Here is a 26,206-nt window from a genome sequence, read left to right as displayed (position 1 = left end):
TAAATCTGTCAATTCAGGAACCAGTAATTTTAAAGGATCAATTTGCCATAATTTACAATTTAATAATGAATTATTCAGTCTCACAGATGCCATTTTAATGATTATCCAGTCAAACAGACGCTATAATTTTAATTAAAATGATTATTCAGTCCCACAGATGACAATCTTTAGCAGTAATTATTATTATTTAGTCTCACAAATGCCATAGTTTTAATTATTATTCAGTCTCAGATACCATAATTTTAACGATCATTATTCAATCCCACAGATGCAATGATTTTAACAATAATGATTATTATTCAATCCCACAGATGCAATAATTTAAACAATAATGATTTTTTTCAATCTTACAGATGCAATAATTTAAACAATAATGATTATTATTCAATCCCACAGATGCAATAATTTAAACAATAATGATTATTATTCAATCCCACAGATGCAATGATTTAAACAATAATGATTATTATTCAGTCTCACAGATGCAATGATTTTAATAACTGGTTAATATTCAGTCCCACAGAGGGCCATCACTTTAACAATAACGAGTCTGAATCACAGACGAGCTCTTATTCTATAAGCCGCCTTTTTCGTTGGTGTCCGAGGTTGGAGCGGATTGAAAAGCGCGCCAATCAGAGGTTGAGATTTGCCGGGTTTTCAGCCAATCAGAAGGCGCGGCTGGGCTGGGCTGGGCGGGGCCGGCGGCTGCTATAAAAGCCGCAGCCCGGAGCGGGGAGGAGCAGTTGGAGAACAGAGTTAGAGAGGAGTCCAACCCACGGGGGAAGGACAGCCGCCGCCCGCCCGGGGAGAAGGGACAGCAGTCGGCCGGCACCTTGGGCAACAAGGGCTCGCAGTGGGCGGGGCTATGACGTCACCCGCGCGCTGAGGCGGTTGAACGGCCGATCAGGAGCCACGTGACCCCGGAGCTGGCGGCGGCCTTTTAACACAGTGGGCGGGGGCCCCAGGCGTTGCGGGCTGCGATTGGTGAGCGCAGCTGTCAATCTACGAGTCGCAGCCAATAGCAAAGACGGACTCCGTGAGGGACTTTAAGCGCGGGCTGCGTGGCCGCAGTGCGCATGCTCGGTGCTGCTCGAAGTCCCCGGATGAGGCTCCGGTTTGAGGAAGGAGATAAAATGGCGGCGGGACTGAGGAACGGCGGATGGTGCGGTGAGTGTGGATCAGAGAATCTCCGGCATTTACAGCAGCGCCGGCCTCTCAGGCAATCTCTGGGAACCTTGGGTCGAAGGGGCGGGCGAGAGAGAAAGATCAGAGAGAGTCCCACTGACTCAGATACACACTGGTCCTGGAGATAGACTGGGGAGAAAGGTCAGAGAGAGTCCCATTGACTCAGATACACACTGGTGCTGGAGATGGACTGGGGAGAAAGGTCAGAGAGAGTCCCATTGACTCAGATACACACTGGTCCTGGAGATAGACTGGGGAGAAAGGTCAGCGAGAGGCCCATTGACTCAGATACACACTGCTCCTGGAGATGGACTGGGGAGAAAGGTCAGAGTCCCATTGACACAGATACACACTGGTCCTGGAGATGGACTGGGGAGAAAGGTCAGCGAGAGGCCCATTGACTCGGATACACACTGGTTCCTCCCTCCCTTCCATTTCCTGATTTACAGCTATATCTGGGATGTTACTTGTATCCTCTATGGTGAAGACCGATACAAAATACCTGTACAATTCAACTGCCATCTCCTTATTTTCCATTATTAATTCCCTGACTATCGGACCAACACTCACTTTGTTAAATCTTTTCTTCAATAAATATCGATAGAAACTCTTACTATCTGTTTTTATATTTCTAGCTAGCTTTCTCTCGTACTCTAATTTTTCTCATTAATCTTTTAGTCACTCTTTGCTGTTTTTTATATTCTGTCCTATCTTCTGACCTGCCAGCCATCTTTGCGCAATTATATGCTTTTTCTTTAAGTTTGATACTATCATTAATTTTTTAGTTAACCATGGATTGTGGGTCCTCCCCTTGGAATTTCTCTTTGTTGTTGGAATGTATATATTCTGAAATATCCCCTTAAATGTCTGCCACTGCATCTCTATTGACTGATCCCTTAACCTAATTTGCCAGTTCACTTTAACTAGCTCTGCTTTCATGCCCTCGTAATTGCCCTTATTTAATTTTAAAATACTAGTCTTGGACCCACTCTTCTTTCCCTCAAACTGAAGGTAAAGTTCAATCATATTATGATCGCTGCTACCTAGGGGCTCCTTCACTATGAGGTCTTTAATCCTATCTCATTGCACAATACCAGGTCTAGTATAGCCTGCTCTCTGGTTGGCTCCAGAACGTGCTGTTGTAAGAAACTATCCTGAAAACATTCTATGAACTCCTCATTTAGGCTACCTTTGCCCATCTGATTTTTCTGGTCTCTATGTAGATTAAATCCCCCATGATTATTGCCATACCTTTCTGACAAGCTCCCATTATTTCTTCCTTTATACTCCATCCTGTGTGGTTACTGTTCGGGGGCCTGTACACCACTCCCACAAGTGACTTCTTGCCTTTATCATTTCTCATCTCTACCCAAACCGCTTCTACATCCTGGTTTCCTGAACTTGGGTCATCCCTCTCTATTGTGCTAATACCATCATTAATTAACAGAGCCACCCCTCCACCTTTTCCTAGCTTTCTGTCCTTCCTAGATGTCACGTACTCTTCAATATTCAGGTCCCAATCTATGTCATCCTGCAGCCATGTTTCTGTAATGGCTATCAGATCATACTTATTTATTCCTATTTGCGCCATCAGTTCACCTGTTTTGTTTTGAATGCTACGTGCATTCAGATGCAGAGCCTTTAGTTTTGTCCTTTTATTTTTGTAACCTCTAGCCTTAACTGTTGATTTACTCTTAGATTTGTCCTCTCTACCCCTTCCTGTCACGGTCTGTTTATCATTTCCCATATTAATACCTTTCTCTATTGCCTTGTCTCTACTCTTTGATTTACCACATCTTCCCAAATTTGATCCCTTGCCCCCACTATTTAGTTTAAAACCCTCTCTACCGCCCTAGTTATATGACTCGCCAGAACACTGGTCCCAGCACGGTTCAAGTGAAGACCGTCCCAATGACACAGATCTCACTTTCCCCAGTGTGGTGCCAGTGCCCCAGGAATCGAAACCCATTTCTCCCACACCAGTCTTTGAGCCACACATTCATCTGTCTAATTTGATTTACCCTATGCCAATTTGCTCGTGGCTCAGGTAATAATGCAGACATTATTACCCTTGAGGTTCTGCTTTTTAATTTAGCCCCTAGCTGCTCATAGTCTCTCAGCAGAACCGCTTTCCTAGTTCTAACTGTGTTGGTACCTACATGGACCATGGCCATTGGCTCCTCCCCCTCCCACTGCAAGTTCCTCTAGCCCAGAGCAGATATCCTGAACCCTGGCACCGGGCAGGCAACACCGCCATCTGGACTCTCGCTCTTGGCCGCAGAGAACTGTATCTATCGCCCTGACTATGCTATCCTTTATTACCACTATATTCCTATTAACTCCCCCCGCTTGAATCGCTTCCTGTACCTCGGTGCCACGGTCAGTTTCCTCATCCACCCTGCAGCCACCGCTTTCATGCATACAGGCCGCAAGAACCTCAAACCTGTTGGACAATTGCAAAGGCTGAGGCTCCCCCACCTCCTGGGTCCCCATAGCTGCCTCACTTTTAATTTAATTTGAATGAATTAAAGGGTAAGGCATGGCAGGAGAGCTCTGTGCCGTCGTATGGTCTTCCTGCACTATGTGGGAAATCAGGGACACTTCCTGTGTCCCTGACGACCATGTGTGCGGGAAGTGTATCCAGCTGCAGCTACTGACAGACCGCATTGTGGTGCTGGAGCTGCGAGTGGATACATACTGGAGCATTCGCGATGCTGAGGATGTCGTGAATAGCACATTTAGGGAGTTGGTCACACCGCAGGTAAAGGCTGTACGGGCAGGAAGAGAATGGTTGACCACCAGGCAGAGTAGTAGGCGCAGGCAGGTAGTGCAGGGGTCCCCTGTGACTATCCCCCTCTCAAACAGATATACCGCTTTGGATATTGTTGGGGAGGATGGCTTATCGGGAAGGCAGCAGCAGCCAACTTCCTGGCACCGTGGGTGGTTCTGCTGCACAGGACGGGAGGAAAAAGAGTGGGAGAGCTATAGTAATAGGGGATTCTATTGTAAGGGGAACAGATAGGCGTTTCTGCGGCCACAAACGTGACTCCAGGATGGTATGTTGCCTCCTGGTGCAAGGGTCAAGGATGTCCCCAGAGTGGCTGCAGAACATTTTGGAAGGGGAGGGTGAACAGCCAGTTGTCGTGGTGCATATAGGTACCAACGATATAGGTACAAAACGGGATGAGGTCCTAAAAGATGAATATAGGGAGTTAGGAGGTAAATTTAAAAATAGGACCTCAAAGGTAGTAATCTCAGGATTGCTACCAGTGCCACGTGCTAATCAGAGTAGAAATAGAAGGATATTTCAGATGAATACGTGGCTAGAGGAATGGTGCAAGGGGGAGGGATTCAAATTCCTGGGACATTGGAACCGGTTCTGGGGGAGGTGGGACCAGTACAAAACTGACAGTTTGCACCTGGGCAGGACCGGGACCGATGTCCTTGGGGGAGTGTTTGCTAGTGCTGTGGGGGAGGGTTTAAACTAAAATGGCAGGGGGTTGGGAACCTGAGCAGGAGACAGAGGAAAGGGAAACCAGGATAGAAGCAAAAGACAGGAAGGAGAAAAACAAAGGTGGCAGTCAGAGAAATCAAGGGTTTAAATCAAATATGGCCACAGTAAATAATAATTCTAAAAGGTCTAAGAGCGTTAAAAAAACAAGCCTGACGGCTTTGTGTCTTAATGCAAGGAGCATTCGTAATAAAGTGGATGAATTAGCTGCGCAAATAGAGGTAAACAGAATGATATGATTGGGATTATGGAAACATGGCTCCAGGGTGACCAAGGCTGGGAACTCAACATCCAGGGGTATTCAATATTTGGGAAAGAAAGGCAAAAAGGAAAAGGAGGTGGGGTAGCATTGCTGGTTAAAGAGCAGATTAACACAATTGTAAGGAAGGATATTAGCTCTGATGATGTGGAATCCTTATGGGTAGAATTGAGAAATACCAAGTGGCAGAAAACGTTAGTGGGAGTGGTATACAGAACCCCAAACAGTAATGCGGAGGTTGGAGATGGCATTAAACGGTAAATTAGAGATGCGTGGAATAAGGGCACAGCAGTTATCATGGGTGACTTTAATCTACATATAGATTGGGCTAACCAAATTAGTAACAATACTGTGGAGGAGGAATTCCTGGAGTGTATACGGGATGGTTTCCTGGACCAGTATGTCGAGGAACCAAGTTGAGATCAGGCCATCTTAGACTGGGTATTATGTAATAAGAAAGGATTAATTAGCAATTTTGTTGTGCGAGGCCCCTTGGGTCGGAGCGATCATCATAATATGATAGAATTCTTCATTAAGATGGAGAGTGAAGTAGTTGACTGAGACTAGGGTCCTGAATTTAAATAAAGGAAACTACGATGGTATGAGGCGTGAGTTGGGTAGGATTGATTGGGGAATGTCACTCAAAGGGTTGATGGTGAATAGGCAATTGCAAACATTCAAAGATGAACCGCATGGATGAACTACAGAATTTGTTCATCCCTGTTTGGCATAAAAATAAAACAAAAAAGTTGACTCAACCGTGGCTAATAAGGGAAATTAGGGATAGCGTAAGATCCAAGGAGAGGACATATAAATTGGCCAGAAAAAGCAGTAAACGTGAGGATTGGGAGCAGTTTCAGATTCAGCAAAGGAGGACAAAGGGATTAATTAAGAGGTGGAAAATGGAGTATGAGAGTAAGCTTTCAGGGAACATAAAAACTGACTTCACATATCTATAGAAGCTTTTGCAGAGAAAAAGTTTGGTGAAGTCGAGCGTAGGTCCCTTGCAGTCAGAATCAGGGGAATTTATAATGGGGAACAAAGAAATGGCAGACCAATTAAATACATACAGGAAACTTTGGTTTATCCGGCGGTTGTATGTCCGTAAACCTCAATCTAACTGCAGAAATCAGCAGCCGTTTTGGTGAGGTTTTTTTTCTTCTAGCATTCTTTTAACAGGCAGGCTCTGGAAAGCATCTCTAGCTTAGCAACAGCTTCAGAGACGCTTCCAAGATACGGGCCGAGTGTTTACAAGCTGTTGCTCAGCAACAGTGTTTGTTGTCAGATACGGAGATGAAAACCTCCGTATCCTACAACATTAGCGCTGGTCTATCCGGAAGTTTGGATAGATCGGCAGCAGCTCGGTCCCGTCGGTGCCGGATATCGCGAAGTTTCCTGTACTTTGGTTCTGTCTTCACAAAGGAGGACACAAATAACCTCCCAGAGATGTCGGGGAACATAGGGTCTAATGAGAGGGAGGAACTGAAAGAAATCAGTATTTGTAGGGAAATTGTGTGAGGGAAATTGATGGGATTGAAGTCCAATAAATCCCCAGGGCCTGATAATCTACATCCTAGGGTACTTAAGGAAGTGGCCATAGAAATAGTCTATCTTCCAAAATTCAATAGACTTGAACAGTTCCCATGGATTGGAGGATAGCTAATATTACCCCACTATTCAAAAATGGTGGTAGAGAGAAAATGGGGAATTACAGACCGGTAAGCCTGACATCGGTAGTGGGGAAAATGCTAGAGTCCATTATAAAAGATGTAATGGCAGTTGGAAAACAGTGATAGGATCGGACAAAGTCAACATGGATTTACAAAAGGTAAATCGTGCTTGACTAATCTACTGGAATTTTTTGAGGATGTAACTGGTAAAATAGATGAGGGAGAACCAGTGGATGTGGTGTATTTGGACTTTCAGAAGGCTTTCGATAAGGTCTCGCATAAGAGATTAGCGTGTAAAGTTAAGGCACATGGGATTGGGGGCAAGGTACTGACTTGGATAGAGAACTGGTTGGCAGACAGGAAGCAAAGAGTTGGAATAAACGGGTCTTTTTCCGAGTGGCAGGCAGTGACTCGTGGGGTACCCCAGGGATCGGTCCTCGGACCCCAGCTATTCACAATATATATAAATGATCTAGACGAGGGGACGAGATGTAATATCTCCAAGTTTGCAGACGACACAAAGCTGGGTGGGCGTGTGTGCTGTGCGGAGGATGCCGAGAAAGCCCAGTATGATTTGGACAGGTTGGGTGATTAGGCAGAAGCATGGCAGATGCAGTATAATGTGGATAAATGCGAGGTTATCCACTTTGGTGGCAAAAACAGGAAGGCAGATTATTATCGGAACAGCAATAGATTGGGAGAAGGCGAAGTGCAACGAGACCTGGGTGTCCTTGTGCACCAGTCACTGAAGGTAAGCATGCAGGTGCAGCAGGCGGTTAAGAAGGCAAATGGTATGTTGGCCTTCGTAGCGAGAGGTTTCGAGTACAGGAACAAGGATGTTTGCTGCAGTTGTACAGGGCCTTGGTGAGACGTCACCTTGAGTATTGTGTGCAGTTTTGGTCACCTTATTTGAGGAAGGATGTTCTTGCCATGGAGGGAGTGCAGCGAAGATTCACCAGACTGATACCTGGGTTGCCAGGAATGACGTATGAGGAGAGATTGTGTCGATTGGGCTTATACTCACTGGAGTTTAGAAGAATGAGAGGGGATCTCATTGAAACTTATAAAATTCTAACAGGACTGGACAGACTGGATGCAGGAAGGATGTTCCCGATGGTCGGGGAGTCCAGAACCAGGGGTCACAGTCTAAGGATAAGGGGTAAGCCATTTAGGACAGAAATGAGGAGGAATTTCTTCACCAGAGTGGTGAACCTGTGGAATTCTCTACCACAGAAGACAGTGGAGGCCAATTCATTAAATATATTCAAGAAGGAGTTAGCTATATTTCTTAAGGCTAAAGGGATCAAGGGATATGGGGAGAAGGCAGGGACAGGGTACTGAATTTGGATGATCAGCCTTGATCTCAATAAATGGTGGAACAGGCTCGAGGGGCCGAATGGCCTACTCCTGCTCCTATCTTCTATGTTTCACTCGCAGTCACATCCTCCTGTCCCTGACCACTGACCAAATCCAAAGACCCTATCCTAAGGGGTGTGACTGCCTCCTGGAATAATGTGTCCAGGTAACTTTCCCCCTCCCTGATGTATCGCAGTGTCCACAACTCGGCCTCCAGCTCCTCAACTCTGAGCCGAAGCTCCTCGAGCCGCAGACACTTATCACAGACGTGTTCGTCCTGGATCAGACTGGCGTCCAGGAGCTCCCACATACTGCAGTCGCAACACATCACCTGCCCTGCTATCTTTATTGAGTCTTAATTAATTTATTTTATAACCCTACTACACCCAATAAGATTTATTACTGCTAGTAATCTTTACTAATACTAATGAAACCGTACAGTTACTAAAACTTCCTGGGCTTTAAAAGATAAGTGTAAGAAGTCACACAACACCAGGTTATAGTCCAGTGAAGTCACCTGACGAAGGAGCAGCGCTCCGAAAGCTTGTGATTTCAAATAAAACTGTTGGAGTATAACCTGGTGTGTGACTTCGTACATTTGTCCACCCCAGTCCAACACCTGCATCTCCACACCATGGCTACTATTAAAAGATAAGAGAAGTGAGCAAAATACTCACCGACCAATCACTTACCCGTTTCCCTGTGATGTCACCTTTTATTTTTCTCCGAATGCGGTTGGGGGGTTTCACAGAGCTGAACTCCCACTGGTTCTCTGTCCCCTCGTGCAGCTTTTTAACTTCTGCTGTCCTGGAGGCTGAGAAAGATAGATAAAGGAGCACTTCCCTCCACTCCTCGCCTAACTCCCTTTCTCATCAAATGCACAGGTTTACAGTCGGTGTAAAGTTAAGGCACATGGGATTGGGGGCAAGGTACTGACTTGGACAGAGAACTGGTTGGCAGACAGAAAGCAAAGAGTTGGAATAAACAGGACTTTTTCTGAATCGCAGACAGTGACTAGTGGGGTACCGCAGGGATCGGTCCTAGGACCCCAGCTATTCACAATATATATTAATGATCTAGACGCGGGAACTAGATGTAATATCTCCAAATTTGCAAATGACACAAAGCTGGGTGGGCGTGTGTGCTGTGAGGAGGATGTCGAGAAACTCCAGGATGATTTGGACATGTTGGGTGATTGGACAGAAAATGGCAGATGCAATATAACGTGGATAAATGTGAGGTTGTCCACTTTGGTGGCAGAAACAGGAACGCAGATTATTATCTAAATGGCAATAGATTGGGAGAAGGGGAAGTGCAATGAGACCTGGGTGTCCTTGTGCACCAGTCGCTGAAGGTAAGCATGCAGGTGCAGCAGTCAGTTAAGAAGGCAAATGGTATGTTGGCCTTCGTAGCGAGAAGGTTTGAGTACAGGAACAAGGATGTCTTGCTGCAGTTGTACAGGGCCTTGGTGAGACCACATCTTGAGTATTGTGTGCAGTTTTGGTCGCCTTATCTGAGGAAGGATGTTCTTGCCGTGGAGGGAGTGCAGCGAAGATTCACCAGGCTGATACCTGGGATGGCAGGAATGACGTATGAGGAGAGATTGGGTCGATTGGGCTTGTACTTGCTGGAGTTTAGAAGAATGAGAGGGGATCTCATTGAAACTTATAAAATTCTAACAGGACTGGACAGACTAGATGCAGGAAGGATGTTCCCGATGGTCGGGGAGTCCAGAACCAGGGGTCACAGTCTAAGGATAAGGGGTAAGCCATTTAGGACAGAAATTAGGAGGAATTTCTTCACCCAGAGAGTGGTGAACCTGTGGAATTCTCTGCCACAGAGGGCGGTGGAGGCCAATTCATTAAATATATTCAAGAAGGAGTTGGATATATTTCTTAAGGCTAAAGGGATCAAGAGATATGGAGAGAAGGCAGGGACAGGGTACTGAATTTGGATGATCAGCCATGATTTCATTGAATGGCGGAGCAGGCTCGAGGGGCCGAATGGCCTACTCCTGCTCCTATCTTCTATGTTTCTGTTCCAAGCTGCACTCCGTGACAAACGGCACTCAGTTGTGAATTACAATTCTGAACTGGACGCTGGATTTACTGAGTTATTTTCTATCAGTAAATCTATTTCTGAATTTTGCGATGGCAGTTGAATTAAATGATTAGCGTTTAAGTATAAACTGATAAAATGATACGTAAATCTTATATTTTAATGATTATTAGTAAAATTATTTTGTGTTGTCAGAGAAAAGATTCTTGTTGGTCCCATGATCCAGGTGTCTGGAGACATACAATTCGAGAACTAACAGATTTAGCTGGTTTAAGACAATCTGATTTTCAGCGGTCACAGGGTGAATCTCCAACAATGTGACTATTGTGTTGATTTATTTCTGCAGAGGTGGCACTGCTTAATGTTCTGTACAGATTGAACTGACGGTGGATTCAGTGAACCCGCACTGTCAGGTCTGGTGGTGTAAAAATCCGTTATTGGAATTGCAGCTTCATGGTTAGAAACACTGGCTGAATGTTCAGGGTTAATGTTCTTCACTAAACTCCGAACATGTGATGTTGGTTTTGTTATTTCTGTTTTCAGTTATTGTCGGTGAGTGATTTCCTCTGTTGTCAGGGTAACAATCTGTCAGATCTCAGTGCCAGAGGCCTTGGCTCCAATTTATATCTGAAAGTCTGTGAAACATTCAGTGTAAACTCCTGTCTATGCACTCGGCAGTCCAGGAGTAGGAACCTGTTGGTTCTCAGCAGTAGGGTATGTGGATACATATAATTGGTAAGACTTCCTCTTGCTATGGTTTAGTAACTTTCTTTTTTAAATTTGATAAACTCTGTCTCATTATATTTTTGAGTAGTGAATATTGTTCCACATGTTCAGTTCTGGGCACCACCCCTCAGGAGAGAGATGTTGGCCTTGGAGGGGATGCAGAGGGGATTCATCACCTGAGCTAAAATGGTTCAAGTCTTTGCAATAATTGAACCATTTTAGCTCAGGTGATGAATCCCCTCTGATCCCTACAAGAGACAAGCATCTTCTCTCCTGCTGTGTTGCCGTCCCGTGCAGGCGCAGTGCCGCGGCCTTGCCGTGCCGCGGCCTTGCCGTCCCGCGCAGGCGCAGTGCCGCGGCCTTGCCGTCCCGCGCAGGCGCAGTGCCGGGCGGCGCGGGTTGATCGGTGAGTGTGGGTCAGACACAGGCTGGTTGCCCGGGTTACAGGGCCTGCTCTGTGACTGAGGGAACTCTGCTCCATTCAACACCCGGCCCAACAGCGGCTGCTCAGCCCCGAGTTTAGATCACAGCGAGTGAGGGAGGGTTACAGGGTCACCGCTCTAGTTAGTAACTCCACACAGAAAATGGCGCGTTTCAGTCTACAGGAGTGAGAATGCAGAAGTCTCAGTTCTAATGTTTTACATCACAAGGAGGGAGGGTAAAGTGCAACAGAACCGGTTTGTAATGGAGGGGAGATTCCTGTCCGCATCAGGTCCCGGGAATGAGCTGACCTGACTCTCAATACAGGGGCTGGTCCGGGGGTGGAGGCTGCGGTGGGTTCATCAGGTCCCGGGGAATGAGCTGAACCAGCTGACAATACAGGGCCTGGTCCGGGGGTGGAGGGCACGGGGGGTTCATCAGCAGTTTGGACACACAATGGCGGATTTCTGCCCAGAGCAGTGAAAATGGGGGAGTCTCAGGAGGCTGGAATTTTACTGTGAGGAACATCTCCAAACTAAATACTCTGCCTTGAAACTGGGTTTGGCGAGAGGACGGAGTTATAGAATAGAAATACCAGTGAGATCAGACAGTGTGTAACCCAGGGAGAATGGGCCCAGTGAGATCAAACAGTGTGTTACCTGGGAAAGATGGCCCAGCTTCGTTTGCCTAAAGCACAGGGAAATTGTACATTTCCATCCAGAACTTTGGTGATATGCTGGAACCCAGGCGGGCGTGGCGGGGATCTGAGAAAAGGACAACATCAGACAGAAGCACTCGGACCCAAACTTTTATTTTTATTAAGCTGCAGAAAAGTCTACATTACATTACTTCACACTATTCATGTTGTTATTTTCAGTCCTGCCATAATTAGATCTCCCGGTGAAAGACTGAGTGATTGAGAAAGGTCCACAGCTGAGAGTAAACAGGGATTGTAGACTGAGGAACGACAGCAGGTGAACCAGCACAGGATTGTGAGAGCACCAACTGGAGAGAACTCTTCCGATTCAAAGAGCTTCCAGAGATCGACTGGGGGAAAAAGGTAAGAGAGTCCATTGACTCAGATACACACTGGTCCTGGAGGTGGACCCTCCCGCACTCACCCCCCTCCCGCGCTGGCCACCCCCCCTCCCGCGCTGGCCACCCCCCTCCCGCGCTGGCCACCCCCCCTCCCGCGCTGGCCACCCCCCCTCCCGCGCTGGCCACCCCCCCTCCCGCGCTGGCCACCCCCCCTCCCGCGCTGGCCACCCCCCCTCCCGCGCTGGCCACCCCCCCCTCCCGCGCTGGCCACCCCCCCTCCCGCGCTGGCCCCCCCCCCTCCGCGCTGGCCCCCCTCCCTCCCGCGCTGGCCCCCCCCTCCCTCCCGCGCTGGCCCCCCCCCCCCTCCCGCGCTGGCCCCCCCCCCCACGCGCTGGCCCCCCCCCCCCCCCCCCCCCCGCGCTGGCCCCCCCCCCCCCTCCCCGCGCTGGCCCCCCCCCCCTCCCCGCGCTGGCCCCCCCCTCCCCGCGCTGGCCCCCCCTCCCCGCGCTGGCCCCCCCCCTCCCGCGCTGGCCCCCCCCCTCCCGCGCTGGCCCCCCCCCCTCCCGCGCTGGCCCCCCCCCTCCCGCGCTGGCCCCCCCCCTCCCGCGCTGGCCCCCTCCGCTGCCCCCCCCTCCCGCGCTGGCCCCCCCCCTCCCGCGCTGGCCCCCCCCCCTCCCGCGCTGGCCCCCCCCCTCCCGCGCTGGCCCCCCCCCTCCCGCGCTGGCCCCCCCCTCCCGCGCTGGCCCCCCCCCTCCCGCGCTGGCCCCCCCCCTCCCGCGCTGGCCCCCCCCCTCCCCGCGCTGGCCCCCCCCCTCCCCGCGCAGCGCCCCCCCCCCTCCCCGCGCTGGCCCCCCCCCCGCGCTGGCCCCCCCCTCCCCGCGCTTGGCCCCCCCCTCCCCGCGCTTGCCCCCCCTCCCGCGCTGGCCCCCCCTCCCCGCGCTGGCCCCCCCCCCCGCTGGCCCCCCCCTCCCGCGCTGGCCCCCCCCCCTCCGCGCTGCCCCCCCCCCCTCCTCGCTGCCCCCCCCCTCCCGCTCTGCCCCCCCCCCTCCGCGCTGGCCCCCCCACCCCTCGCTGCCCCCCCCACCCCTCCCGCGCTGGCCCCCCCCCCTCCCGCGCTGGCCCCCCCCCCCCCCCCTCCCCCCCATCCGCGCTGGCCCCCCCCCCTCCCGCGCTGGCCCCCCCCCCCTCCCGCGCTGGCCCCCCACCCCTCCCGCGCTGGCCCCCCACCCCTCCCGCGCTGGCCCCCCCACCCCCTCCCCGCGCTGGCCCCCCACCCCTCCCCGCTGGCCCCCCACCCCTCCCGCGCCTGGCCCCCACCCCTCCCGCGCTGGCCCCCCACCCCTCCCGCGCTGGCCCCCCACCCCTCCCGCGCTGGCCCCCCACCCCTCCCGCGCTGGCCGCCCCCCCCCCCCCCCCGCGCTGGCGCCCCCGCGCGCGCTGGCGCCCCCGCGCGCGCTGGCCCCCCCCCCGCGCTGGCCCCCCCCCCTCCCGCGCTGGCCCCCCCCCTCCAGCGCTGGCCCCCCCCCCCCTCACCGGCTGGCCCCCCCCTCACCGGCTGGCCCCCCCCCCTCCCGCGCTGGCCCCCCCTCCCGCGCTGGCCCCCCCCCCCCCGCGCTGGCCCCCCCCCCCCCCCGCGCTGGCCCCCCCCCCCCCCCCGCGCTGGCCCCCCCCCCCCCCGCGCTGCCCCCCCCCCCCCCCCGCGCTGGCCGCCCCCCCCTCCCGCGCTGGCCGCCCCCCCCTCCCGCGCTGGCCCCCCTCCCGCGCGCGCTGGCCCCCCTCCCGCCCGCGCTGGCGCCCCCCCCCCTCCCGCGCTGGCGCCCCCCCCCCCTCCCGCGCTGCCCCCCCCCTCCCGCGCTGGCGCCCCCCCCCCTCCCGCGCTGGCCCCCCCCTCCCGCGCTGGCCCCCCCCTCCCGCGCTGGCCCCCCCCTCCGCGCCTGGCCCCCCCCTCCCGCGCTGGCCCCCCCCCTCCCGCGCTGGCGCCCCCCCCCCCCGCTGTGGCCCCGCTCCTCGGCCTTCTTTACAGAGGCTGTGTCGGGAGCAGTGAGACAGGGTTAAATTCTGGCGGTTTATATTTTCTTGGGTCTCTGTGGTGGAGTGGGGACAGTTGGTAAATAAGTGCCCTAGAGTATATCTTTAACTGGTGGTATTGAATTAATTTAAATTAATTAAAGGAGTAAGTCATGCCAGGAGAGCCCAGCCCTGTGTTATGCTCCTCTTGCTCTATGTGTGAAATCAGGGACACTGCCAGTGTCCCTGATGACCACGTGTGCCAGAAATGCATCCAGCTGCAGCTACTAACGGGCCGTATTGAGGCACTGGAGCTGCGGATGGATGGGTTGTGGAGCATTCACGATGCTGAGAGGGTCGTGGATTACACGTTTGATGAGTTGGCCACGCCGCAGGGTAGGGCTGCACAGGCAGAAGGGAAATGGGTGACCACCAGGCGGAGCAATAGAAGCAGGCAGGTAGTGCAGGGGACCCCTGTGGCCATCCCCCTTTCAAACAGCTATACCAATTTGGATACTGTTGAGGGGGATGACTCACCAGGGGAAGGCAGCAGCAGCCAACTTCCTGGCACCAGGGGTGCTTCTGCTCAGGAAGGGAGGAAAAAGAGTGGGAGAGCAATAGTGGTAGGGGATTCTATCGTAAGGGGAACAGATAGGCGTTTCTGTGGCCATAGACGTGACTCCAGGATGGTTTGTTGCCTCCCTGGTGCCAGGGTCAAGGATGTCACTGAACGGCTGCAGGGCATTCTGAAGGGGGAGGGTGAACAGGCAGAGGCCGTGGTTCACATTGGGACCAACGACATAGGTAGGAAGAGGGATGATCCTGCAGCAAGAATTTAGGGAGCTAGGTAGCAGATTAAAGAGTAGGACCTCAAAGGTTGTAATCTCTGGATTACTCCTGGTGCCACGTGCTCGTGATTATAGGAATAGGAGGAGATGAATGCGTGGCTAAAGAGTTGGTGCAGGAGGGAGGGCTTTAGTTTCCTGGATCACTGGGTGTTAGATCGGGTAATTAATTTCAGTGGACCACACTGATCTGAGGTCAACACACTAAAATAAAAGTTTGCGAGCCCGGTGGTAAGTTTTAAATAGTCGATTTATTGCATCACTTGATTTACACTGTTTGACTTCCTTCATCCGACTAACATCATATTCAAAATGGCTGGTTTTTATACAGCAGCAGATGTACCCACCCCTTCATTACCATTGGCTCAGCAGCATGCATGCAGAGCTATTGTTGGTTCAACTACATCACACTGATTGGATCTCTGATACATCAATCATTCCTTTGTTCTCTAGTTAAGCAGAATCATCACTTTCAGTTTTAAGCTAAGATCAGCACTTTCACAGTTTAAGCTAAATCAGCATTTTCATTGTTCTGTTTTTAAGTCAGCCGATGTGACGTTACCAGCTGTGATTGGATCTGATACATCACACCATCCTTTGGCATGTGGTCAGCTTAAGCATAATCTGATTTCTTTAAATCATTAGATTTTAATCATATTCAAATCTGTTATTTTAAAATATACCTAACACACTTTCCCCCCCCCCCCCCTTTGATTCTTTCAAACATTGAATCATAAAAATAAAGTCAGATTACAAATATAATCAATCATTGCTGTGTTTTGCCACTGTCCGGATCAGTGGCTTTTGCACAAATTTACATCAACCAGGATTTTACGTGGCCACAGTAAAAGCCTGGCTTTAATAAGTTAATTGATTTCATGATCTTAAATTAATTAGTGCATCTTAAAAAGTGGGAGGAACTCCCCTCAGCTTATGGCTTTGAAAAATACATTCAGGTAAAAAGGTACAAAACAATCTAGCAACTAAATATAACATGCCTCTTTAAGATGTAAAAACGGTCTGCGGCGACCTGCAAGGCGTCTTGGCCGCGGGGCAGCAGCCGCCTGGTGGCAAGCACATTTAATCAACAGAAACACACAATTTGATCCCCATCCTATTGTACAAGGCCTCCCTCTTATCTTTCTGAGGAGTGTTTTGTCAAGATTCTTCAACGGCATTTTATGGCTTCGTGGCTCCTTGTTATCTAGCAGGTGCTATCCTCCCTGTTTCCTTGCATTTTACCATTCCCTTATCATTTCTATGTTTGTCTTTTGATGCTTGATATTCGACCTTGCTGGCATATATGCTATCTTTTTCCGCTTGCCTGTTGTCAGTCCCTGGTCTAAGAATTAAAACCCATCTTTGAATCTAACAGCTATTTCTTGCAATTCCCTTCTTTGAGAAGGAAATATCCTTATTGATTTCTCACAATCGGCTCTTGACTAATCTAGCTAGCTCTTATTGCACTCTCAACTTGGGCGTTAGTTAGTAGGGAGTCTTAAAGATTTCTCCCTTCCTTACAGTCCATTCCTTTGAGGGGGAGGAGCAACCTCTGACCCCTTACTCAAATTCAATTCACTGTTCCGGTGTTCCAATTCTGCCCCGCCTGGGGAATGCTCTGTTTCTTCTGTCTTTCCTGATGTTACCCCGCCTGGGGTCTCCTCTACATTACTTCGGATCTTCTCTTTCGGTGTGCTCAATTAATTTGTTAGTGCTTGTCAGTCATGGGCATGAGTACCCAATTGGCTTATGTATCCAAGTCTTACTACACACGTTACATATATCAAATACACTATCATTACAAGTTGGATAGCTACCAGAGCATGTGAAATAATATGAACCTAAGGGTGTGCTGATGTATTAAGCCCAATATCCCACCAGTGTGAGTTGTCCCCTATGCTGTCAATTTCAATATCTATTCTCGAGTTGTCTTGCTCCAAAACATAAAAATGCTTTAGGGAGGAGTTCAGTCGCATCATGAGCTCACTGAAACCCACAAACAACAGGGGAATGTCGTATCCGAGTATCCGAATTGTGCCACATAATTGTGTAGCTCATACTTAAAAACATGTTGGTTGATGGGACAGGTCCTGTTAGACCCGTAAAGCATGGTAATTGCAGTAGTAGTGACACAGGAGGCACCACCAAAACCACCTCATACTGGGTTCGTACTGGTTTTTCCCACGCTCTGTTACCTACAAAACACAATTATTACAGTCACAGTTAAATTCAGTATTACAATCATTTCAAGCGACATTACAGTTTAACATCTAATCAACATATCATGGATTTAAAAGATTCTCCAGATCTCTTTTACTCGTATCCATCTTGTGGATAATTCTTATTAAACATGATTTCTCCTTAGCCCTCAATTGTCCCAATCCAGATTCCATGTAACTCTCCACTTCAACTTCAATTTCAATCCCTCTAACAGGTACCAGTGTGTTTAAATCTATCCTGATTGTTTCATCAATTAGATAGTTTCTCGATGGAGTATGTGTCAATGCTTTAAAAGTTGTCTCGCTCTCCTGAGCCACATTAACCATTTCATGTTTTGCTGTTGTCAAGTAACTGAGCATGTCTGAGACCCATTCTTCAGTGCAAATTCACCATACATTCCTGGATGGTAATTACTTCATACGTAACAAATCACATTTGCACACTCATACCGGTATCTCAATATCATGCCACCCATACCGTCCGATACAAGCCTTTCTCGGGCTTTCAGGTATCTTATCGAAAGATTGTAGTCGTCTAATGGCTGAATACTTCTTCAAGGTCTTACTTGCTGCTATTTAAGCTTTGACCTGAGCTCTTGGCCCTCTGCCTGTAATCTGGCCACTTCAGCCTGCTTGATTTCAAGCTGATTTTTAGCAGTATCTAGCCCTACATCAATCTCTTCCATTTCTTTCTCCTGAAGTGCTCTTTCCTGTCGTTGTGCTTTCACTAATGCGGTTTTCTCAGCTATTAGGCTCTCTAAAAGCATAATCTGTTGCTTAAAGTTATTCTCAAGATTCAACTTTTCTTTTTCCACGGTCTCTATTGTTGCCTGACTTTTCTCAATGTTTTCTGAAAACTGCTTTAACCTGTCAACTTTTTCAAGTAAAGCATCTTCCTTCTCAGCTAGAAGGGAGGCAAGAGAATTTTCATTCTGCTTTGACTTCATTAATTTATTCTCCAAGTCTGAAACCAGTTCTTCCTTGGTCTGGCAATCTACCTGGAGATTTAGTAAGCAGTCGTTCAAATTATTTTCTTCTTGTTTCAGATCATCGAGTTCAGACTGATTTTTTTTTTTTCTTCAATTTTGTTTCTGCTCTTTTAAACTGCCTGAGAGCATTTTGCAAGTTCTCATTCAGTAGTGTAATTCTCCTGTTTCAATCTTACACTCTCAATCACTTTCCTTTAATTACATGTGGGATATGTGCATTCCGTCCTTCACTACCCCAATATTCTGTGTTCGGTACACCTCTCGTCCTTGGGCTTAGGGTGCCATTACCGGTATTACCAATACCAACCCTAGGAGCCCATTCAGTAGTGTAATTACACCTCTCGTCCTTGGGCTTGGGGTGCCATTACCGGTATTACCAATACCAACCCTAGGAGCCCATCCAGTAGTGTAATTCTCCTGTTTCAATCTTACACTCTCAATCACTTTCCTTTAATTACATGTGGGATATGTGCATTCCGTCCTTCACTACCCTAATATTCTGTATTCGGTACACCTCTCGTCCTTGGGCTTGGGGTGCCATTACCGGTATTGCCAATACCAACCCTAGGAGCCCATTAACACCACGTAGGTAAAGCCGTTTCGGTTAAATCTAGCGCCAGCAGTACAAGTTCATGTTGCACATTATCATGCAATTAGTTTACAAGATAACTTCCATTTATCAAATCATGATTTTCTTTCTATCACTGTGGGGAAATATTAACTTAAAATTAAGAAACTTAAATTTAATAATGTCCCATATCTTTAAATTTCATACTAAAATTGTTGCTTGGTGAACTTAAACAGCTGTCAGTGGAAAGGGTTAACTCCTTTGCAGGTTTTTAAGAAGGTGGAGCAAAACATTATCAGGCGCAATTGCGTCACTTCACGTAAATTAAAAAAAAAAACTTTTCTGATCGAAAAAGACAGTTGTGTTTTCACACTTTAACTAAACACGAACAGAACAGATAAAACAGAACAAAATGGCACATTCTTGCAGAAAACAGTAAATTACATCATATTTCTTATTTTCCTTTCTTCAGATGTCTTTCCAAAATACTGTAAAAACATTGAATATAACTGGAGAAAAATTAGTTTTTCACATTTAAACAAATCAAATCAAACTGCTTTAGAAGATTTCACCATAGCAACCGCGACTCCAAGGTTAAATCTTAGACTGAAACTTAATGTAACCTTGTACAGTTTGCACTGCAAGTACAAAAATCTATCGCAATCTTTTGTTAAACAAACTTTTTGTTGCACTTCTCAGTTTTTACACACCAGCTTAACTTAAATTAGTTCAAAGGTTTTTTTTCGATTCTTGGGGCACAATCTTATTCGCACATTCTTAAAACTTCCAAAATCCAAGACAAGACAAAAGATTTAAACGCTTTTAACACAGAGAAGTGGGTGGAGCTAAAACACACATAACAGAATCTTTCTTTTAAAGAACATCTAATCAGACAAAAGAAATACTGTAACTTCTTAAACATTCATAGTCATTTTTTAAGGTTCCTTTCACTCAGCAAATCTTGTGTTTTATTTGTCTCAGCACAGATGTTAATAACTTCCATGTCAGTAAAACTTTAAGTTTCTCTTTTTTTTTTCCTTTTTCCATCGGCGTCTCAGCATTTCCTGGCTTTCCAAATCCCTGTTTTTTTTTTCCCTTTGCTGAGTTCTCAGATTGGTTAGCCTGCAAATGAGATCTTTTTCCTTCTTTATCTCTCCTGTGTTCAGCCCCGAGTGTTCCAACCAGTTAGTTTTAAATCGCCCGTCGTACTCTAACACTTCCTCCGTCCCTTTCTGTCGACAGGCTATGATCTTTCCCCAATCCGTTTTTGCAGGGCTAATCACTTGTAACCACTGTTGGATCGCATCCCATCCGGCATCTAATTCTTGCTCATCATTTCCCAGGCCAGTCTTTACTTTGCTGTGTAACATATTTCCCTCTCTCCTGGGTATCATTACAATCAGAATTTGGACTCCATCCCACGGGTGGAGTTGGTACTTCGCCCTTTCTTCCCCATCTTCTTTCTTCTCATACTCCTTTTCTACTCTTTTCCTTTTCTGTCTCAATGGGGCCAAATGGGGTCGTTTTCTCTTCTTCACTTTCACTGACATTACTAGAGGATCCCGAGTCGGTCTCTTGACCTCCTTCTTGTCTTTGTCTCCCACGACCTTCCTCCTTTATTTCATTTAGATCTGGGTATCCCTTCCAGGTCCCGACACATTTTCCCTTTACTTGGACTACCGGTACTATCGGTTGTTTATCCAATTGTTTTTTACAGCCCTGAACTTCACCTTTTTAAGTTTTTTTTAACTTCCACTTCTGACTTTTCAAGCTCATTTGTTTTCTTCTTCAATTGTTCATAAATCGCATCTTTTTGCTGTTTTGCATTGGTCAAATCGTGATTATGTTGGGATTGTGTCTTAATCTCATTTCACCGTCGGATCTGGCCCATAACTGCCAAGGACCATCTGATCCGTCTTTTATCTTTCATACGGGTTGTTTTTCCCCAGACCCTCTGTCATCCAAAGACCACTGTTCAGAGGAGGTACCGTACTTTTGTTCGATTTCGAACCAGGTTTTAGGTAAGTCAAACTGTAATTCTATATAGTCTTTCAACTCCCACAGAATTTCGTCTTCTGAAATCTCAGGTGGGGCACGCCCCCCTTTAATAGTTGTAGGTTTATCGAGTGGTGCCGTAATATCGATTTCTTTACTTGGGGGTCTCAAGTCGTCGGCTTTTTAGCCGAGTCAGTAAATTAGAGCTCTATAGGGGAGCTCGAGCCATCTTACCACCCAGAGGGTTCGCTACCCAGGAGGTTTGCAGAGTCACGTGGAGGGGAGATGACTAGACAACCAACCGAGGACTTTTATAACGAGGAGTCCTTACCTCCGATATAGGTCTGGTGTCTCAGATTCTGTCTCTTCCTTCAGCGACCCTGCTCGCAGCGCCAAATTGTTAGATCAAGGTAATTTCAGTGGACCACACTGATCTGAGGTCAACACACTAAAATAAAAGTTTGCGAGTCCGGTGGTAAGTTTTAAATAGTCGATTTATTGCATCACTTGATTTACACTGTTTGACTTCCTTCAGCAACTAACAAGCATGTTCAAAATGGCTGGCTTTATACAGCAGTAGATGTACCCGCCCCCTTTATTACCATTGGCTCAGCAGCATGCATACAGAGCTATGGTTGGTTCAGCTACATCGCACTGATTGGATCTCTGATACATCACTCATTCCTTTGTTCTCCAGTTAGGCTAAATCGGCACTTTCAGTATTAAGCTTAGATCAGCACTTTCAGTATTAAGCTTAAATCAGCACTTTCAGTATTAAGCTTAATCAGCACTTTCATTGTTCATAGTTTAATCATATTAAAATCTATGTTATTAAAATGAATATAATATATATATATATATATATATATATATATATATATATTCCCTAACACCGATCCTGTCACTGTTTTCCAAGTGCTCTGCTATTACATCTTTTCTAATGGACTCTAGCATTTTTCCCAGTACTGATGTCAGGCTTACCGGGCTATAATTCCCCGTTTTCTCTCTACCGCCTTTTTTGAAAAGTGGGGTAACATTAGCTACCCTTCAATCCATGGGAACTGTTCCAGAGTCTATAGAATTTTGGAAGATGACCAGCAATGCATCTACTATTTCTTTGTTCCCCGTTATAAATTCCCCTGATTCTGACTGCAAGGGACCTATGCTTGACTTCACCAATCTTTTTCTTTTCACAATATATATAGAAGCTTTTAAAGTCAGTTTTTATGTTCCCTGCAAGCTTCCTCTCATAATCTATTTCCCCCCTCTTAATTAATCCCTTTGTCCTCCTTTGCTGAATCCTAAACTGCTCCCAATCCGCAGGTTTGCTGCTTTTTCTGGCCAATTTATGTCCTCTCCTTGGATCGTATGCTATTCCTAATTTCCCTTGTTAGCCACAGTTGATTCACCTTTTTTGTTTTATTTTTATGCCAAACACAGATGAACAAATTCTGTAGTTCATCCATGCGATCTTTGAATGTTTGCCATTGCCTATCCACCGTCAACCCTTTGAGTAACATTCCCCAATTAATCCTACCCAACTCGCGCCTCATACTATCGTAGTTTCCTTTATTTAAATTCTGAACCCTAGTCTCTGAGTCAAATACTTCACTCTCCATCTTAATGAAGAATTCGATCATCATATGATCGCTACGCCCCAAGGGGCCTCGCACAACAAGATTGTTAATTATTCCTTTCTCATTACATAATACCCAGTCTAAGATGGCCTGATCTCTAGTTGGCTCCTTGACATATTGGTCCAGGAAACCATCCTGTATACACTCCAGGAATTCCTCCTCCATAGTATTGTTACTAATTTGGTTAGCCCAATCTATATGTAGATTAAAGTCACCCATGATAACTGCTGTGCCCTTATTGCACGTGTCTCTAATTTCCCGTTTAATGCCATCCCCAACCTTAACATTACTGTTTGGGGGTCTGTATACAACTCCCACTAACGTTTTCTGTCCCTTGGTATTTCTCAGCTCTACCCATACAGATTCCACATCATCAGCGCTAATATCCTTCCTTACTATTGTGTTAATCTCTTTAACCAGCAATGCTACCCCACCTCCTTTTCCTTTTTGCCTGTCTTTCCTGAATATTGAATACCCCTGGATGTTGAGTTCCCAGCCCTGGTCACCCTGGAGCCATGTTTCCCTAATCCCTATCATATCATACCTCAATGGCTTTGGTCTTCTCGATATTTAACTGGAGAACATTTCTGCTAATCCAGAACTGGATGTCGGACAAGCAGTCTGACCATTTAGAGACAGTGGAGGGGTTGAGAGAAGTGGTAGTGATGTAGAGCTGGGTGTCGTCGGCGTACATGTGGAAACTGTGGGGGGGGGGAAATGGAATTAAACTTAATCTTCAGAAAACAGAGAGACTGTTCAAGAAAGCCTGAAGTCTCTCAAAATGGACAGGTTCACAGTACAGAAGTCTACACCAACAACAAGAAGTATTTATATTGCGCCTTTAAAATAGTAAAACGTCACAAGGTGCTTAACAGGAGTTTTAGAAGACAAAAAATTTGACACCGAGCCACATAAGGAGATATTAGGGGAGATGGCCAAAAGCTTGGTCACAGAGGTGGGTTTTAAGGAGCATCTTAAAGGAGGAAAGAGAGGCGGAGAGGTTTAGGGAGGGAATTCTAGAGCTTAGGGCCCAGGCAGCTAAAGGCACGGCCGCCAATGGTGGAGCGATTAAAAATCAGGGATGCTCAAGAGGCCAGAATTGGAGGAGTGCAGAGATCTTTTTTGGGGGGTGGTGGCTGGAGGAGATTGCAGAGATGGGGAGGTGGGTGAGGCCATGGAGGGATTTGCGCCAGGATGAGAATTTTGAAATCGATTGTACGAACAGTTCTCCACCCATTGTTAACCAATTTTCAATCCATGCCAGTATATTACCCCCAATCCCATTGCCTTAATTTTGCACACTAACCTCTTTTTATGTGGGACTTTATCAAAGGCCTTCTGAAAATCCAAATACACCACATCCACCGGTTCTCCATTATCTATTCTACCAGTTACATCCTCAAAAGGCTCCAGTAGGTTTGTCAAACACGATTTCCCTTTCATAAATCCGTGCTGACTTTGATCCCGTTATTTTCTAAGTGTCCTGTTATCACATCCTTTATAATAGACTCTTTAGCATTTTCCCTACTACTGATGGCAGGCTAACCAACTTGTGCAGCAGCTGGGGCCTGAAAATCAGCTTCACTGCCCCTGGGCTGGGAAAGGGGGACATGAGGCAACATTCTCCCTCTTACCCCTTTCTACACTCCTTTTACAGGGTTTTAGAAGTGGAGCATTTACAGACGGGAAGCCCAGACCAAACATCACGTCAGGGTCTGACAGAGTCGCTCGATTCATCAGGACCTGTATATCATCAGCCTTTGCACATGGAAGGAGAAAGCAGCGATCACAGTGCGGACAAACCACACACGTGTTCCGTGCGTGGACTGTGATTCAGCCGATCACCTGACCTGTCGAGACACGTGCACCGTCATACCAGGGAGAAACCGGGTAAAGGTGGGGACGGCGGGAATGGATTCAGTTCCCCGTCTACATCAGAAGTTCATCCGCACAGTCACCCTGGGGACGGTCTGTTCACCTGCTCCGTGTTTGGGAAGGAATACACTCGCACATCCCACCTGCTGAGACACCAGCTTGTCCACACTGATGAGAGACCGTTTCAATGTTCTGACTGTGGGAAGAGGTTTAAAAGCTCCACGAATCTGATGACACACCAGCGGTCTCACACTGGAGAGAGACTGTTCATCTGCTCTGTGTGTGGGAAGGGTTTCACTGTGTCATCCAACCTGCTGCAATGTGAGCAAGTTCACACTGGAGAGAGGCCTTTCTCCTGCTGTGAGTGTGGGAAACATTTCACTCAGTCATCCACCCTGCAGATACAGCAGCGAGTTCACACTGGGGCGAGGCCGTTTAAATGTTCCGACTGTGGGAAGAGCTTTAAATACCCCGGGGACCTGAAGCAACACCAGCTTGCTCACACTGATGAGAGGCCGTTTAAATGTTCCGATTGTGGGAAGAGCTTTAAAAACTCAGGGAATCTGACCAGACACCAACGAGCTCACACTGATGAGAGAGCATTTAAATGTTCCGACTGTGGGAAGAGCTTTAAAAGCTCCGGGGAGCTGACCAGCCACCAGCTTGCTCACACTGATGAGCGAGCGTTTCAATGTTCTGACTGTGGGAAGAGCTTTAAAAGACCTGGGGTTCTGACCAGACACCAGCGAGTTCACACTGGGGAGGGTCTGTTTACCTGCTCCATGTGTGGAAAGGGATTCACTGAGTCAACTACCTTGCTGAGACACCAGCTTGTTCACACTGATGAGAGACCCTTTAAATGTTCTGACTGTGGGAAGAACTTTAAATGCTCCGGGCATCTGAAGCAACACCAGCAAGTTCACACTGTTCTGTAGTGCAGGGCCCTGCAGACAGCTGGGTGACATGAACATGGAATGGATGAATGTTTTATAAATTCCTGTACTATTGTTTAATCTTTCAAACTGTTGTGCTGATGATTCCCTTGATTTGACTGTTCATGTAATTTTTTTCCCTTATCACAGGCAATTGCCTATTAAAAGTCAACCATGTGCCCGCACAACCAATAAAACGTGTAACATAACAAAAAAAAGTTTAAAGGGAACTTAACAAATGAAATTAAAATTCTATTTTCGGTGGTGATGATGCACGCCAGTCCCTCCGGTACCCACCGGTTGTGGAAGGCCTCGAGTGCGCCGGTGGACTGTTCATGTTATCACATAGAATAGGTCGACAAGTAAAGGCACAACGTCTGGGTGTGAATCTAATAATAACCTCACGGACCGTATAGGTGTGATACCCAGACGGGCTTGTGGTTATGGTCTGGTCACAGATGGACTAAATCCCCTTTACTCACCTCTACAACAGGAGATGGAGATTCACAATCTGCACAGGGTGGGGAAGGAACCTCGGAACAGGACGAGGCCATTCAGCCCCTCGAGCCTATTCCGCCATTCAATCAGATCACGGCTAATCCGTATCTCACTCCATCTACCCGCCTTGGTTCTGTAATCCTCACCACCCATACCCAACAAATTCTATCATTCTCCATTTGATATTTTCAGTTGACCCCCAGTCTCAACAGCTTTTTGTGGGAGTGTGATTGAGATTTCCACTACCCTGTGTGTGAAGAAGTGCTTCTTGACATCACCCCTGAAGGGCTTAGCTCTAATTTTAAGGTTGTGCCCCCTTGTTCTGGACTCCCCACAGCTCCACCAGAGGAAATAGTTTCTCTCTCGACCCTATCAACTCCTTTAGTCATCTTAAACACCTCATTAGATCACCCCTGAA

At 47.8% G+C, this 26,206-nt stretch overlaps 1 protein-coding gene across 3 annotated transcripts; it reads left to right on the top strand.

The window, feature by feature from the left end:
- Positions 1 to 737: 737 nt before the first annotated feature.
- On the top strand, positions 738 to 26,206 carry LOC147091974 (uncharacterized). 3 transcript variants are annotated; one of them, XR_015075252.1, is made up of 2 exons: positions 738 to 1,167; positions 12,063 to 12,241. XR_015075252.1 is itself a non-coding variant. In XM_085976969.1 (2 exons), the coding sequence occupies exon 2, from the start codon at positions 24,589 to 24,591 to the stop codon at positions 25,291 to 25,293; it is 705 nt and encodes a 234-aa protein (XP_085833095.1). In that variant the 5' UTR covers positions 748 to 1,167; positions 24,141 to 24,588; the 3' UTR covers positions 25,294 to 26,206. The 3 variants fall into 3 exon arrangements, 2 of the variants coding, with proteins under 2 accessions (XP_085833095.1, XP_085833094.1); XM_085976969.1 differs by lacking the exon at positions 12,063 to 12,241 and adding an exon at positions 24,141 to 26,206 and having other exon boundaries at positions 748 to 1,167; XM_085976968.1 differs by lacking the exons at positions 738 to 1,167; positions 12,063 to 12,241 and adding exons at positions 20,785 to 20,872; positions 24,141 to 26,206.

This window comes from Somniosus microcephalus, unplaced genomic scaffold (genome assembly GCF_052327205.1).
Source record: "Somniosus microcephalus isolate GS21.2 unplaced genomic scaffold, FLI_Smic_1.0 unresolved_chr3, whole genome shotgun sequence".
Lineage (NCBI taxonomy): Eukaryota > Metazoa > Chordata > Chondrichthyes > Squaliformes > Somniosidae > Somniosus > Somniosus microcephalus.
The sequence above is the reverse complement of the archived record's forward strand: the minus strand, read 5'-3'. Positions and strand labels throughout refer to the sequence as shown.

Excerpts from the sequence above, each read along its gene's own strand:
- LOC147091974 (XM_085976969.1), top strand. The coding sequence starts at position 24,589 with ATGACACACCAGCGGTCTCACACTGGAGAGAGACTGTTCATCTGCTCT.